Source organism: Capricornis sumatraensis, chromosome 2 (genome assembly GCF_032405125.1).
Source record: "Capricornis sumatraensis isolate serow.1 chromosome 2, serow.2, whole genome shotgun sequence".
Lineage (NCBI taxonomy): Eukaryota > Metazoa > Chordata > Mammalia > Artiodactyla > Bovidae > Capricornis > Capricornis sumatraensis.
Window position 1 is genome coordinate 86385887 of NC_091070.1, and position 12144 is coordinate 86398030.

At 45.3% G+C, this 12144-nt stretch overlaps 1 protein-coding gene across 2 annotated transcripts in view; it reads right to left on the reverse strand.

The window, feature by feature from the left end:
* The window catches only part of MAP2K5 (mitogen-activated protein kinase kinase 5), a 261252-nt gene extending 254571 nt beyond the window's left edge, over positions 1-6681 (reverse strand). For both annotated transcript variants that reach the window (XM_068963925.1, XM_068963924.1), the window contains exon 1: positions 6516-6681. In XM_068963925.1, the coding sequence (XP_068820026.1) occupies positions 6516-6650 (135 nt within the window). In that variant the 5' untranslated portion in view covers positions 6651-6681. The remainder of the gene's footprint in view (positions 1-6515) is intronic.
* Between the last annotated feature and the right edge of the window lie 5463 nt (positions 6682-12144).

Genomic DNA, 12144 nt, shown 5'->3' on the forward strand with positions numbered 1-12144 from the left:
ATGCTCAGTCACTAAGTCATGTCCTACTCTTTACAACCCCATGGACTACAGCCCATCAGGCTCTTCTGTTCATGGGATTTTCTAGGCCAGAATCCTGGAGTGGGTTGCCATTTCTTCCTCCAGGGGATCTTCCTGACCCACAGATCATACCAATGTCGCCTGCACCTCCCGCACTGGCAGGCAGATTCTTTACCACTGAACCACTTGGGAAGCCCAGTGCTTATGGAGGTAATGTAAAAAGTATTAAATAATGTAATAAACATGAACTAACCTAATACACCATAGATCTTCAACAAATGCAGTTCTTGATATGCAACTAACAACCATGCCTTGCCCTCATAACGGGAGGAGTTCAAAAAACAAGTTTCCATGATGATGATGTAAACCTATACTACTACATTTAATACAAAGAATTATCAACCTCTACTCTGTGCAACGGAGAAACATATTTAATGACATCAAAGCAGAGTTAATCTATTATGTAGTTATTCTAGCCGACAAAAGAAGTGCATATAACTTGGTATCAATGTTTAAATGAACCTGTATAGTTAAAAACACTTGAAAAATAGCCTACAGAGACAGTTTATTTAAAAGGGTACAGAACACCTTCAAAACAGCTCTGGGGAAAGTGACTCTCCATGATGTCCAGTCCAACCCAAATGGTCTACACACTCCACTGCTCTCGGGGAGCTCTGCTGCAACGTCCCTCCTGGGCTGTGCCGCACCTGGCACCAGATACCGGCTGGGCGCCCACAGCCCTTCCAAGCAGGGCACTTAGCAGTGTGGTGGCTGCAACTTCCTTCTAAAGGCAGTTCTTTAGAAGCTTTTGCTGCAGTGGCAATCTGCATAATAGCTTTGCCTCTATTCTGTGTGTGTGTGTGTGTGTGTACGTGTGTGCTTTAAGTAAATCTGTGCATATAAAATTGATCAAAAGGAACTATCTTAGGCAGTCCTCACTCATCAGAGCCACGAGATTTTTTTTCCTTTAGTCTTAGCAAATGAAACAACTTTTTGAGGAACTATCTGTAAAAGATTTTAGTATTGGAAAACAAATTCTTTCTAGATATTTGTAGGTAGAAAGTATCTACCTACTTTCATCGACAGGTAAATGAAAACTGCTGAGTTCCTATGGAATACACAGGCAACCAGTGCAAAGCCTGAGAGTACGGAGGCGAGCCAAACTGCTAGGCTTGGACCTTGGCTCTGCTGTTCAGGCCCTGATTGACTGGATCTCTCTGGGCCTCCATTTCCTTCCGTGTAAAGTGAGATCATAATGTACCTACCTCGTAAGACTAATAAGTTAATATTTATAAAGCGCTTACAACAGTGTCTAGCACATGTTAAGTGCAGTATTAGTGTCTGTTAAATAAATAAAACAGTCACTGATGACTGGAACGTTACAAATCTTAGCTCATAACAAAACCCTAAATTTCAGCACCTGACAATTAATGGAGGATGATCTCTGGTTCAGTTAATCCTTCTATGCATTTACCAAGGACTAGCCAGTATTGGTTTCCAGAGAGGGCAATGGCAACCTACTCCAGTACTCTTGCCTGGAAACTCCCATGGACGGAGGAGCCTGGTGGGCCGCAGTCCATGGTGTCGTGAAGAGTCAGACACGACTGAGCTTTCGCTTTCGTGCATTGGAGAAGGAAATGGTAACCCACTCGTGTTCTTGCCTGGAGAATCCCAGGGCTGGGGGAGCCTGCTGGGCTGCCATCTACAGGGTCGCACAGAGTCGGACACGACTGAAGCGACTTAGCAGCAGCAGCAGCAGCAGCCAGCATTGGTTTAAAAGTGGGGAGAGAAGGCCAAACACTCTCCACCTTCCCAGCTCTCCAAGTCTAGGTTATGACTGCTTACTTTCAGACAACCAGTCTCGAGGTGTGAACACGACAGAATTAGCAAACTAACTTAGGATCCTTCCTACTTATGAATAGCAGATCCCCATCAAATGACAAATTTCTAACAACTATTTGAACACACTGCTGGGCAGCAATGGCCTCCTTAGCCCATCAACATAAACAAGGAGCCAGACAAACTTTACATCTAACATGGAGAAACAGAGAAAGAAAAACCAAGAATCGTGAGAGAATCATGAGAATCACATGAACATAACCAGCCACCTTGTTCTGTTAAGGCAAATAAAGTGGAGCTATCGTGATGACAAAGGGGTAAAAAGTTGGAAAATAAAACACTATCTCCTGGTCTTTTCTAAGCAGGCACATCCAACTTGATGCATATTTTCCAGTTGTATTTTAAGTGATTAATTTCAAAATGACCCAGTCTTATTCTCAACATTTTACCCAACCTAAAGAATGTTTCAAAAGAGCACATGGGTTTACACATGGGATGGTGATCATTTCTTGATCCTTTTCTTCTCCTTCGCTTCAGTCAAACCAACGGCAAACCAAAAATATAAGGGAGCATCCACAACATGCCAGGAGCACAAAGATAACAAAACTGTAGGTACCAGAAGAATAAGACTTACTCCTTGGCGTCAGGAAGATTACAATCTGTCACAAAAATAAAGACAAACCTAAAAGACTAACAATTCAGAGCACTTACAGTTCCCCGACGGCTCAGCTGGTAAAGAATCTGCCTGCAATGCAACCCCTAGGTCAGGAGAGAGCCCCTGGAGAAGGAAATGGCAACCCACTTTCATTCTTGCCTGGGAAATCCCATGGACAGAGGAGCTTAGCAGGCTACAGTCCACGGGGTCGCAAAGAGTCGGACACAACTAAGCAACCAAGCACGCACAGTATGATAAAGTGAAAGTGAAGTCGCTCAGTCATATCCGACTCTTTGCGACCTATCAGGCTCCTCCGTCCATGGGATTTTCCAGGCAAGAGTGGTGGAGTGGACTGCCATTTCCAAAGGGCCAAACAAAAGACATAAACTAGCAAATAGCAGTTGTTAAGTTAGAAGGCAGGAGAAATCACAGGTTCAGATGAGACAGACACTTCACAGATAAGAGGAAATGTGGGCTGGAACTTGGGAGAGAGGATTCAGAGGAATGGGGGAATGTTCTCTCCTACCACTCACTAATCCAGACCTCCTACACAATTTTCCCCAAACTGGGGACTGTGTCACCAAAAAAGGCATGAAACACAGAAAGCTGAAACAGATAACCCATATGCCTCTGCCCGAGAGGACCAGCTGGGCCTACTTCACACGGCAGCCAGTCCCTATTTCAGACGGAGAACACAGCCACCAGAGAGGCCCCATGACCTGTCCAGGGAGTCCCAGCCATTTGGTAGAGCTATGAGTGGTGCCCTCAATTACCGACTCCGAGTCCAAAACACCCTCAACTCCAGATGACTCAGTCACTACAAACTGCTTCTGGCTTCCGTGTCTGGTTCTGCCACAAGCTAGCCATGTGGCTTTATCATTTTCCTCATCTGGGTTTCATGAGTCCTCATTTGAAAAATGACGTGAGGACAGTTATATCAGATGAAGGGGAACAGTGCAGGTTTCATTTGGCTTAAAATTTTAAGGTTCCCAGCCAAAAATGCTGATGTGGACTGCTGGCTTCTTGCTGAAGGAAAACCTGGAAAAGAGAGCTCAGAGGTCCTGCAAGATTTGAGCTTGCAGTTCAAATAACTTGATATACCACACAGCACCCACTGTCACAAGCCCTGCATCAGGCCTTCCCAACATAATACGCTCTACCTGACCTTATCTGAGTAAGCACGTGTAAAGGCACCTTGCACTCTGAGCTCTCAATCATGGAACTGTTTGTGCAAGGCTTACTTCTAGGCCAGTCATCCTTGATCCAATGTACAACTAATAGATGCCCAGGCCCTGCCTCTTCTGTTGCTATAACAAAAACTTAGAACTTGGAACTTAGTAAGCTCTAGGTTGTTTTAAGTACTTTACAGGTATCAACTGCCCTAAAACTCAAAACTCTATGACGTTGGCACGACTTTTATCCCCCAATCCTATTTTGTTTTCTTTTTACCAATGAAGAAACTGAGATACAGAAGACACTTGCTTGAGTGAGTACGGTAAGGCTTGCAATTTAAACCCAGTCAGCCTGGCTCAAGAGTCTGTTTCAAACACTGTACCATTCTGCCGCTGCTGCTGCTGCTAAGTCGCTTCAGTCATGTCCGACTCTGTGCGACCCCACAGACAGCAGCCCACCAGGCTCCCCCGTCCCTGGGATTCTCCAGGCAAGAACACTGGAGTGGGTTGCCATTTCCTTCTCCAATGCATCAAAGTGAAAAGTGAAAGGGAAGTCGCTCAGTTGTGTCCGACTCTTAGCGACCCCATGGACTGCAGCCCACCAGGCTCCTCCGTCCATGGGATTTTCCAGGCAAGAGTACTAGAGTGGGGTGCCATTGCCTTCTCCGCTGTACCATTCTACTTGGGCTCATTCTACTGGTGGCTCAGTGGTAAGGTCTCCGCCTGCCAGTGCAGGAGAAAATGTGGGTTAAATACCTGGGTCAGGATGATCCCTTGGAGAAGACAGGCCAACCCACTTCAGTATTCTTACCTGGGAAATCCCACGGACAGAGGAACCTGGAGGGCTACAGTCCATGGGTTCACAAAGGGTCAGACCCCACTGAGTGACCAAACAACAACAACCATTCTACTTAAAAGAATACCTTCTGTTGTCTCAAATGAGCAAAGTCAAAGAAATCTTATGTCTTTCTCATCAAAGACACAATCTCAGTCAATCTTTAGAAGTCTCTGAGGCAGGTACCATTACTCCTAATTTACAAACAAGAAAATTTAGGCTCGGAGAAGAACAGTGACTTTCCTAGCTATAGTTAAATCCAAAGTTCTTGATTCAAAGCCTAGTATGTTGTCCACAAAACCATAATGGTGTGTATCCTCTTTGAGGCTCCCTCATAAACAAATCTTTCGGGGTCCTAGGTAGCACCAGAAACAGAGATGTCCGTCTCCTCTACAATTTTATCATCTAGTGGAGGGGACCAACAAAATGAGCACAAAACCCATGTACTTTGCCAGGCCAAAGTTGTGGGCACACAGAGGAGGGGCATGTGACCAAGACCAAAGCAGAGGAAAAGTGAAGCTAGACTCTGAAGGACAGGTAGGACCGGGCTAGCCAAGGAAAGAGGCCAAGTGGACATGGCCTGGGCACCTTGGAGAACTCAAGGTTAATTCTATACATCTGGAGGACAGGATGCTCATGTGGGTGTAGTGAGAGATGAAGCCGGAGCCAGGCAGGCATACGCCAATCAAGATGGATCCAGAGGACCATGCCGAGGAGCTTGGGCCTTACCATGAAGGAAGAGGTCAGGAAGCAACAGTCAGAACTGGACCTGGAATAACAGGCTGGTTTCAAATTGGGAAAGGAGTACGTCAAGGCTGTATATTGTTACCCTGCTTATTTAACTTATATGCAGAGTACATTATATGAAATGCTGGGCTGGATGAAGCAGAAGCTAGAATCAAGACTGCCAGGAGAAATATCAATAACCTCATATACGCAGATGACACCACCCTTACAGCAGAAAGCAAAGAAGAACTAAAGAGCCTCTTGATGAAAGTGAAAGAGGAGAGTGAAAAGGCTGGCTTAAAACTCAACATTCAAAAAACGAAGATCATGGCATCCGGTCCCATCACTTCATGGCAATTAGATGAGAAAACAATGGAAACAGTGACAGACTTTATTCTTTTGGGCTCCAAAATCACTGCAGATGGTGACTACAGCCATGAAATTAAAAGACGCTTGTTCCTTGGAAGAAAAGCTATGACCAACCTAGAGAGAATAGTAAAGAGCAGAGAAATTATTTTGCCTCCAAACATCCGTCTAGTCAAAGCTATGGTTTTTCCAGTAGTCATGTATGAATGTTAGAGTTGGACTATAAAGAAAGCTGAGTGCCAAGTCTAACATTCTATTTTATTTGAAATACAGTTTGAATAGTTATTATGAAAGTAAGGCTTCACTGAGTCTTAAAAGTACATTTTAACATCTCTGAAATAACACCTCTATTTTAACATCTCTGAAATTGGGTTTTGTACAATGTATGGCATGTCATAGTTTAATGGGCTGCATTTTTTTCTTCGTTTTACTTCTTTCTTTCTTTACATAAAATACTATCTTAAAACTTAGGACACTTTAGGTTTGCTAAAACGTGATTGGTTAGGCTTGTCTTCTTTCTCTTTTCCACTAGTTACCAAGTTTAGAGAACTCAGTAGAAAGACCTGGAATCTGGCCAGGGACATTCCACAAAACTCTCTTCTAGATTCAGCTTTTTGTATCTCAGTTGGTTGCTTCTGTGTAAAAAATTTTATCCCAGTCCAGGCTGAGTTCCTTGAGGGCAGGGGTCCAATCTGACTCATCTCTACTTCCCCAGGGACCTCAACACTTGTCAGATTTCAGTCCATGCAATTAATCAATGCTTGTGGAAGCAATAAAACTGCCCCCACATGGAAGCCAGCAATGGTCACTAGCTCAGGCCACCAGGGTAAGATTCAGTGATCACAGTACCCCACAAATGCCTCCCCCCACTCTTTAGGACTGACACACTGAGATTAACACTCACCAGCACATCCCTGAAGAGTAGCTGCGGCCCAGAGTGCACTGTCCAGTCCACCGCTCCACTATTGGGAATCTTGATGCGAATCACCAGCACTTGGTTCTCCATGGCATGGAAGGGGCCAAGGAGCAGCCACAGCATTACAGGTTAAAGGGGCTCACATCCTAGTAGGGGGGCCCTCCTCCTCCCTGGTTAGACATGGGGGGCGCCAAGAGGTGACAAGAGGACCGAGGGTCAGAGCACGGAGGGGGTGGAGGGTTGAGGAGAGGAGGTGGTCCGGAAGCAGCCCGCAGGCTCGCGGCCAGGCCCAGGCTGTAGGGGGTGGAGGGACGTCTCCTGATGAGCGTGGACGGGGTAAGGGGCAGAAGCCAGGAGGAACTAGCGGAGGTCAGAAGGTTCTGGAGTTGAAAAGATGGCAAACGGGATCGTGAAGCTCTCTGCCGTCTGTGTGGGTGTGAGGGGACGGCAAAGAGAGGACCCCGTTTTAGGGAGAAACAGCGGCAGGTGTCCACTCCTCCTTAAGAGGAGCGGAGGGTCCCCGACTTGGGGGGACTCAGTTAGGGGCTGTTAGGAAGGAGTCCCAGGGCCGCCGGACCAAGAGAAAGCCGAGCGGACCGTCCCCGGGAAGGCCGGGGACGAGTCCTCTGCCCCACCTCAGCCAAAGTGCGCGGGGCGCGCGACTCAGCTGCGGCCATCCGAGGCCAGCGTCTTGGCGGCGGCGGCAGCGGCGGCGGCGGCAGGAGGGGGAAGACGGCGGCGGGAAGGGGGAAAGCAGCGGCGCGGGCACTGTTACTCCGGAACCAAAACGCGCGGCGCCGGAACCCCGGGAGCCGGAGAGCGGACCCGCCTCCCACGGCGCCATGTTGGAAGAGGGCAGCTCCCGGCCATCCCCGCCTCCGCGCGTCGCGGGGCGGGACCAGAGGAGCAAGTGCTTAGTGCTGAGTCTGGAGGGGATCAAATAGAATACTCTGTCCCGAGACCCGAGAGGTCGCGAAGCGACCATCCACGGAGACGGCCCTTTCCTTTCCCGATCCTGATTAAAGTCGTCGAGGTAAAAGCATCTAACAAAAGAAGGAGGAAAATGAACTAGGGCAGGGGTCCGCCAAAAGCCGATTGATGACTTCAAATGCGTACTGTTTGCCTGTACAGAAGCCTAGAAAAATAGAACTGCAGCTCTCGTTAATTCCTGCTTTATCAGCCCGTGTACGTAAATATTCGCTGAGTTTGTGCATCAAATGATCAAGAACAAGGTTGCCTTTTTTCCTTCTTCCAAGATACAGATTAGAGATCATCTGTCTCCCCAAATGAGTAATGTGACCGTGGATTTTTCAGTGAAGTTCTTTACCCATGGTTGCCCTAAAATAGCAAACAGCCCCCTATTGAAAAGCAACAGGAAAGAAATTCAGTGAAGAGGTTAAACTGCCTGGGGACATTTGGAGTTGTGGCATCATCTTTCCCTATTAAACCGTTGCAAAAAATATCTTAGACAGTCCATAAATTTTCACCTAGACAGCAATTTTTACTCAATCGGTGATAACACAGGCAGTAGCAATAATCCTTGATTATTTTTATATGACTTGTTAACTTCAGATTTTTAAATACACAATTTTGTTGATCTGTGACGCCTTATATGGAAGTTCATTTACAAATTGTTTCGTCCTTTATCTCTAAGAAAAACCTACATATCGCTTTACATTGGGGGACTGAATTTTGTATAAATTCGGGTGAGGAATGTTATTTCTCTCTCTAACAGTCAGTTGATGAATGCAACCAGAAAAATCATTTAAATATTTGTCAGTTTTGATATAATACCAATTTTCTGCATATTTTCTCTACCTACGTTCCTTTTATATTTAATTTGAAAGTCCATTGTAGGAGATAAATTATCTCTTTTCAGTTATTGTAAATTAATAGCTTAGGAGGAAATTCATTTAGTCAGATCCTCCAGATAGTCAAAGAATTGCCCCTTTCCACCTGCACATCAGTCTGTGAAAAATAAATCGTTTGTTCAAGGTCCCCATACACTTTTTATTGAAAGTTCATTTCCTATTATTTGAAAAAATAGACCACAAAACCAGAGATTTCTATGAACTCATAATTTGTTAAAATGGCTTTTTTATTCATAGTACTATGGGGAAAACCAACTCAATTTGTACTTTCAATTCTTTTGGATATATACCCACAAGTAGAATTGCTGGATCATATGATAATTCTATTTTTAATTTTTTGTGCAGCTGCCATATTCCACAATGGCTGCACTATTTTACATTCCCACCAGTAGCGCAAGTGTTCTAATTTCTTCACATCTTCACCAACACTTGTTATTTTCTGTATTTTTGTTAAAAGCCATGTTCTCATGCATATGAGGTGATATCTCACTAGGGTGATATGCATTTCCCTAGTGATGGAAAAGGCAGTGGCACCCCACTCCAGTACTCTTGCCTGGAAAAACCCATGGATGGAGGAGCCTGGTAGGCTGCGGTCCATGGGGTCACCAAGAGTTGGACACGACTGAGCGTCTTCACTCTCGCTTTTCACTTTCATGCATTGGAGAAGGAGATGGCAACCCACTCCAGTGTTCTTGCCTGGAGAATCCCAGGGATGGGGGAGCCTGGTGGGCTGCCGTCTCTGGGGTCACACAGAGTCGAACACAACTGAAGCCACTTAGCAGCAGCAGTAGCAGTGACTAGGGATGTTCATGTTTTCATATACTTGTTGGCCATTTGTATATTTTCTTTGGAGAAGTGTCTATTCAAGTCCTTTGCCCAATTTTTAATTGGGTTATTTATCTTTTTTGTTATAAAGTATTTCTTAAATGAAGAAAATTAACATTTTACTACTACATTGATTCATAGAGGTTTTGTTTCATCTCTTTTTACATTGCTACCCATCACAATCCTTAACCCAGAATCTGATCCCTTCTGAATGCTTCATAGATACTATCCCAGTATTATATTCATACTATATTTCTCTCTTAAATATCTGTTTCCATTCTTGCCACTGCTATCAACAGTCTATTCTCAACCCAATTACCAGGGTTAGATCAAGTCACTCCTTTGGTTAAAACTCTCCTGATGGCCTCCTAACTTGCACAGAATAAAAACTAAAGTCCTTTCCTTGAACTGCAAAACGCTATGCATTCTGCCCTCCACACCTCCTGGCTTTAAGAGCTCTCAAACTTCATTCACATCATCCTCCTTCTTACTGTTCCTTGAGTACATCAGGCATCCCACCTCAGGGCCTTTGCATTTCCCCTTTTCTCTCCCTGGATTGCTTTTATCCAGATATCCACATGGCTCACTCCCTCACCTTTTGCAGATCTTGACTTAAAAATCACCTTCTTAGAGACTTCCCTGGTGGTCCAGTGGCTGGGACTCTGTGCTCCCAGCGTGGGGGACGTAGAGGGGAGGGGCCCAGATTGGATTCTTGGTCAGAGAATTGGATCCCACATGCTGCAACTAGGGGTTCCTCAAGCCAGAACTTAAAGAGCCCATATGTCACAACTGAAAAAAAAAAAAACAAACCCAAGATTCTGCATGCCTCTGCTAAAGATCCTGCATGTCGCAGCTAAAGGAACCCACATGCTGCAGCAAGAATCAAATATCCTGCATGCTACAACTGAGACCAGGTGCAGCCAAATAAATAAACAATTTTTAAAAAGTCAACTTCTTGTTGAGGTATTCCTTTAGCTCACTATTAAAAATCAACCCCAAGCCCACCCCACCCATGGATGCACTCATACAGGTGTGCATGATGCCTGGTCCCCTTCCCTAGTTTACTTTTCTCCTAACACTCATCACAATCTACCATGCCACATGTTTCACTCCTGTGTTTGTCTCCACACTAATCTATAACTTGGCAAGAGGAGGGAACGGTACATGTTTTAATCACTGTTGTATCTCTAGTACCTAAATAGTACCTGGCATACAGTGGGCACTTTAATATTTGCTGAATGCAGAAAGTGAAGAGGAAGTAAAAAGCCTCTTAATGAAAGCAAAAGTGGAGAGTGAAAAAGTTGGCTTAAAGCTCAACATTCAGAAAACCAAGATCATGGCATCTGGGCCCATCACTTCATGGGAAATAGATGGGGAAACAGTGGAAACCGTGTTAGACTTTATTTTTTGGGGCTCCAAAATCACTGCAGATGGTGACTGCAGCCATGAAATTAAAAGACGCTTACTCCTTGGAAGAAAAGATATGACCAACCTAGATAGCATATTCAAAAGCAGAGACATTACTTTGCCGACTAAGGTCTATCTAGTCAAGGCTATGGTTTTTCCTGTGGTCATGTATGGATGTGAGAGTTGGGCTGTGAAGAAGGCTGAGCGCCGAAGAATTGATGCTTTTGAACTGTGGTGTTGGAGAAGACTGTTGAGAGTCCCTTGGACTGCAAGGAGATCCAACCAGTCCATTCTGAAGGAGATCAGCCCTGGGATTTCTTTGGAAGGAATGATGCTAAAGCTGAAACTCCAGTACTTTGGCCACCTCATGCAAAGAGTTGACTCATTGGAAAAAACTCTGATGCTGGGAGAGATTGGGGGCAGGAGGAGAATGGGGCAACGGAGGATGAGATGGCTGGATGGCATCACTGACTCGATGGACGTGAGTCTGAGTGAACTCCGGGAGATGGTGATGGACAGGGAGGCCTGACGTGCTGCGATTCATGGGGTTGCAAAGAGTTGGACACGACTGAGCGACTAAACTGAACTGAACTGAATGAATGAATGAATAAGTGGGTTTTGAAGGCAAAGGAGACTGGCTAATACAAATGCAACTACCATGTATATTTTCTGCCTGTCTTGAGCCTCAGTCGTTCCTTTGCCTTCCCACTGCCATCACCACCACCATCACTGAGGCTGAGACAACAAACATTATTGACTCCCATTGAACCACAAACTTCATAACATGTTGATTGCCTCCTATGTTTAAGAATTCCACTTGCCTCCTTCAGCGCCTAGTGTCCCTGCATTGTTCAGTCTCTCAGTTGTGTCCGACTCTGTGACCCCATGGACTGCAGCACACCAGGCCTCCCTGTCCTTCACCGTCTCCCAGAGTTTGCTCAAACTCATGTCCAGTGAGTCGGTGATGCCATCCAACCATCTCATCCTCTGTCATCCCCTTATCCTCCTGCCTTCAATCTTTCCCAGCTTCAGGGTCTTTTCCAATGAGTTGGCTCTTTGCATCTGGTGGCCAGAGTATTGGAGCTTCAGCTTCAGCATCAGTTCTGCCAATGAATATTCAGTGTTGATTTCCTTTAGGACTGACTGGTCCTTGATGTCCAAGGCATATAACATTCAAATATTTGATTTGGAGATTTTGTTTTGTTTTGTTTTCTCCTCCCCTCCCCCACCCTCAGCCACACCACTGAGCTGGCAGGATCTTAGTTCCCCGATCAGAGATCAAACCCAGCCCCAGCAGTGACAGCACCAAGTGCTAACTTGTGGGCCACCAGGGAATTCCCAATACTTGTTGATTTTCATTTAAAGGAATATGATGAAAATAGAGGATGGAAAGAGTAACTTTCTAGTGGAAAAACCTGGCAGACACCATCCAAACCAATTGATCAAGGTTAACATCATCTTTGATGTCATGTACTCTCTGATATGATGCAATAAATAGGGCATTTGACCTGTGA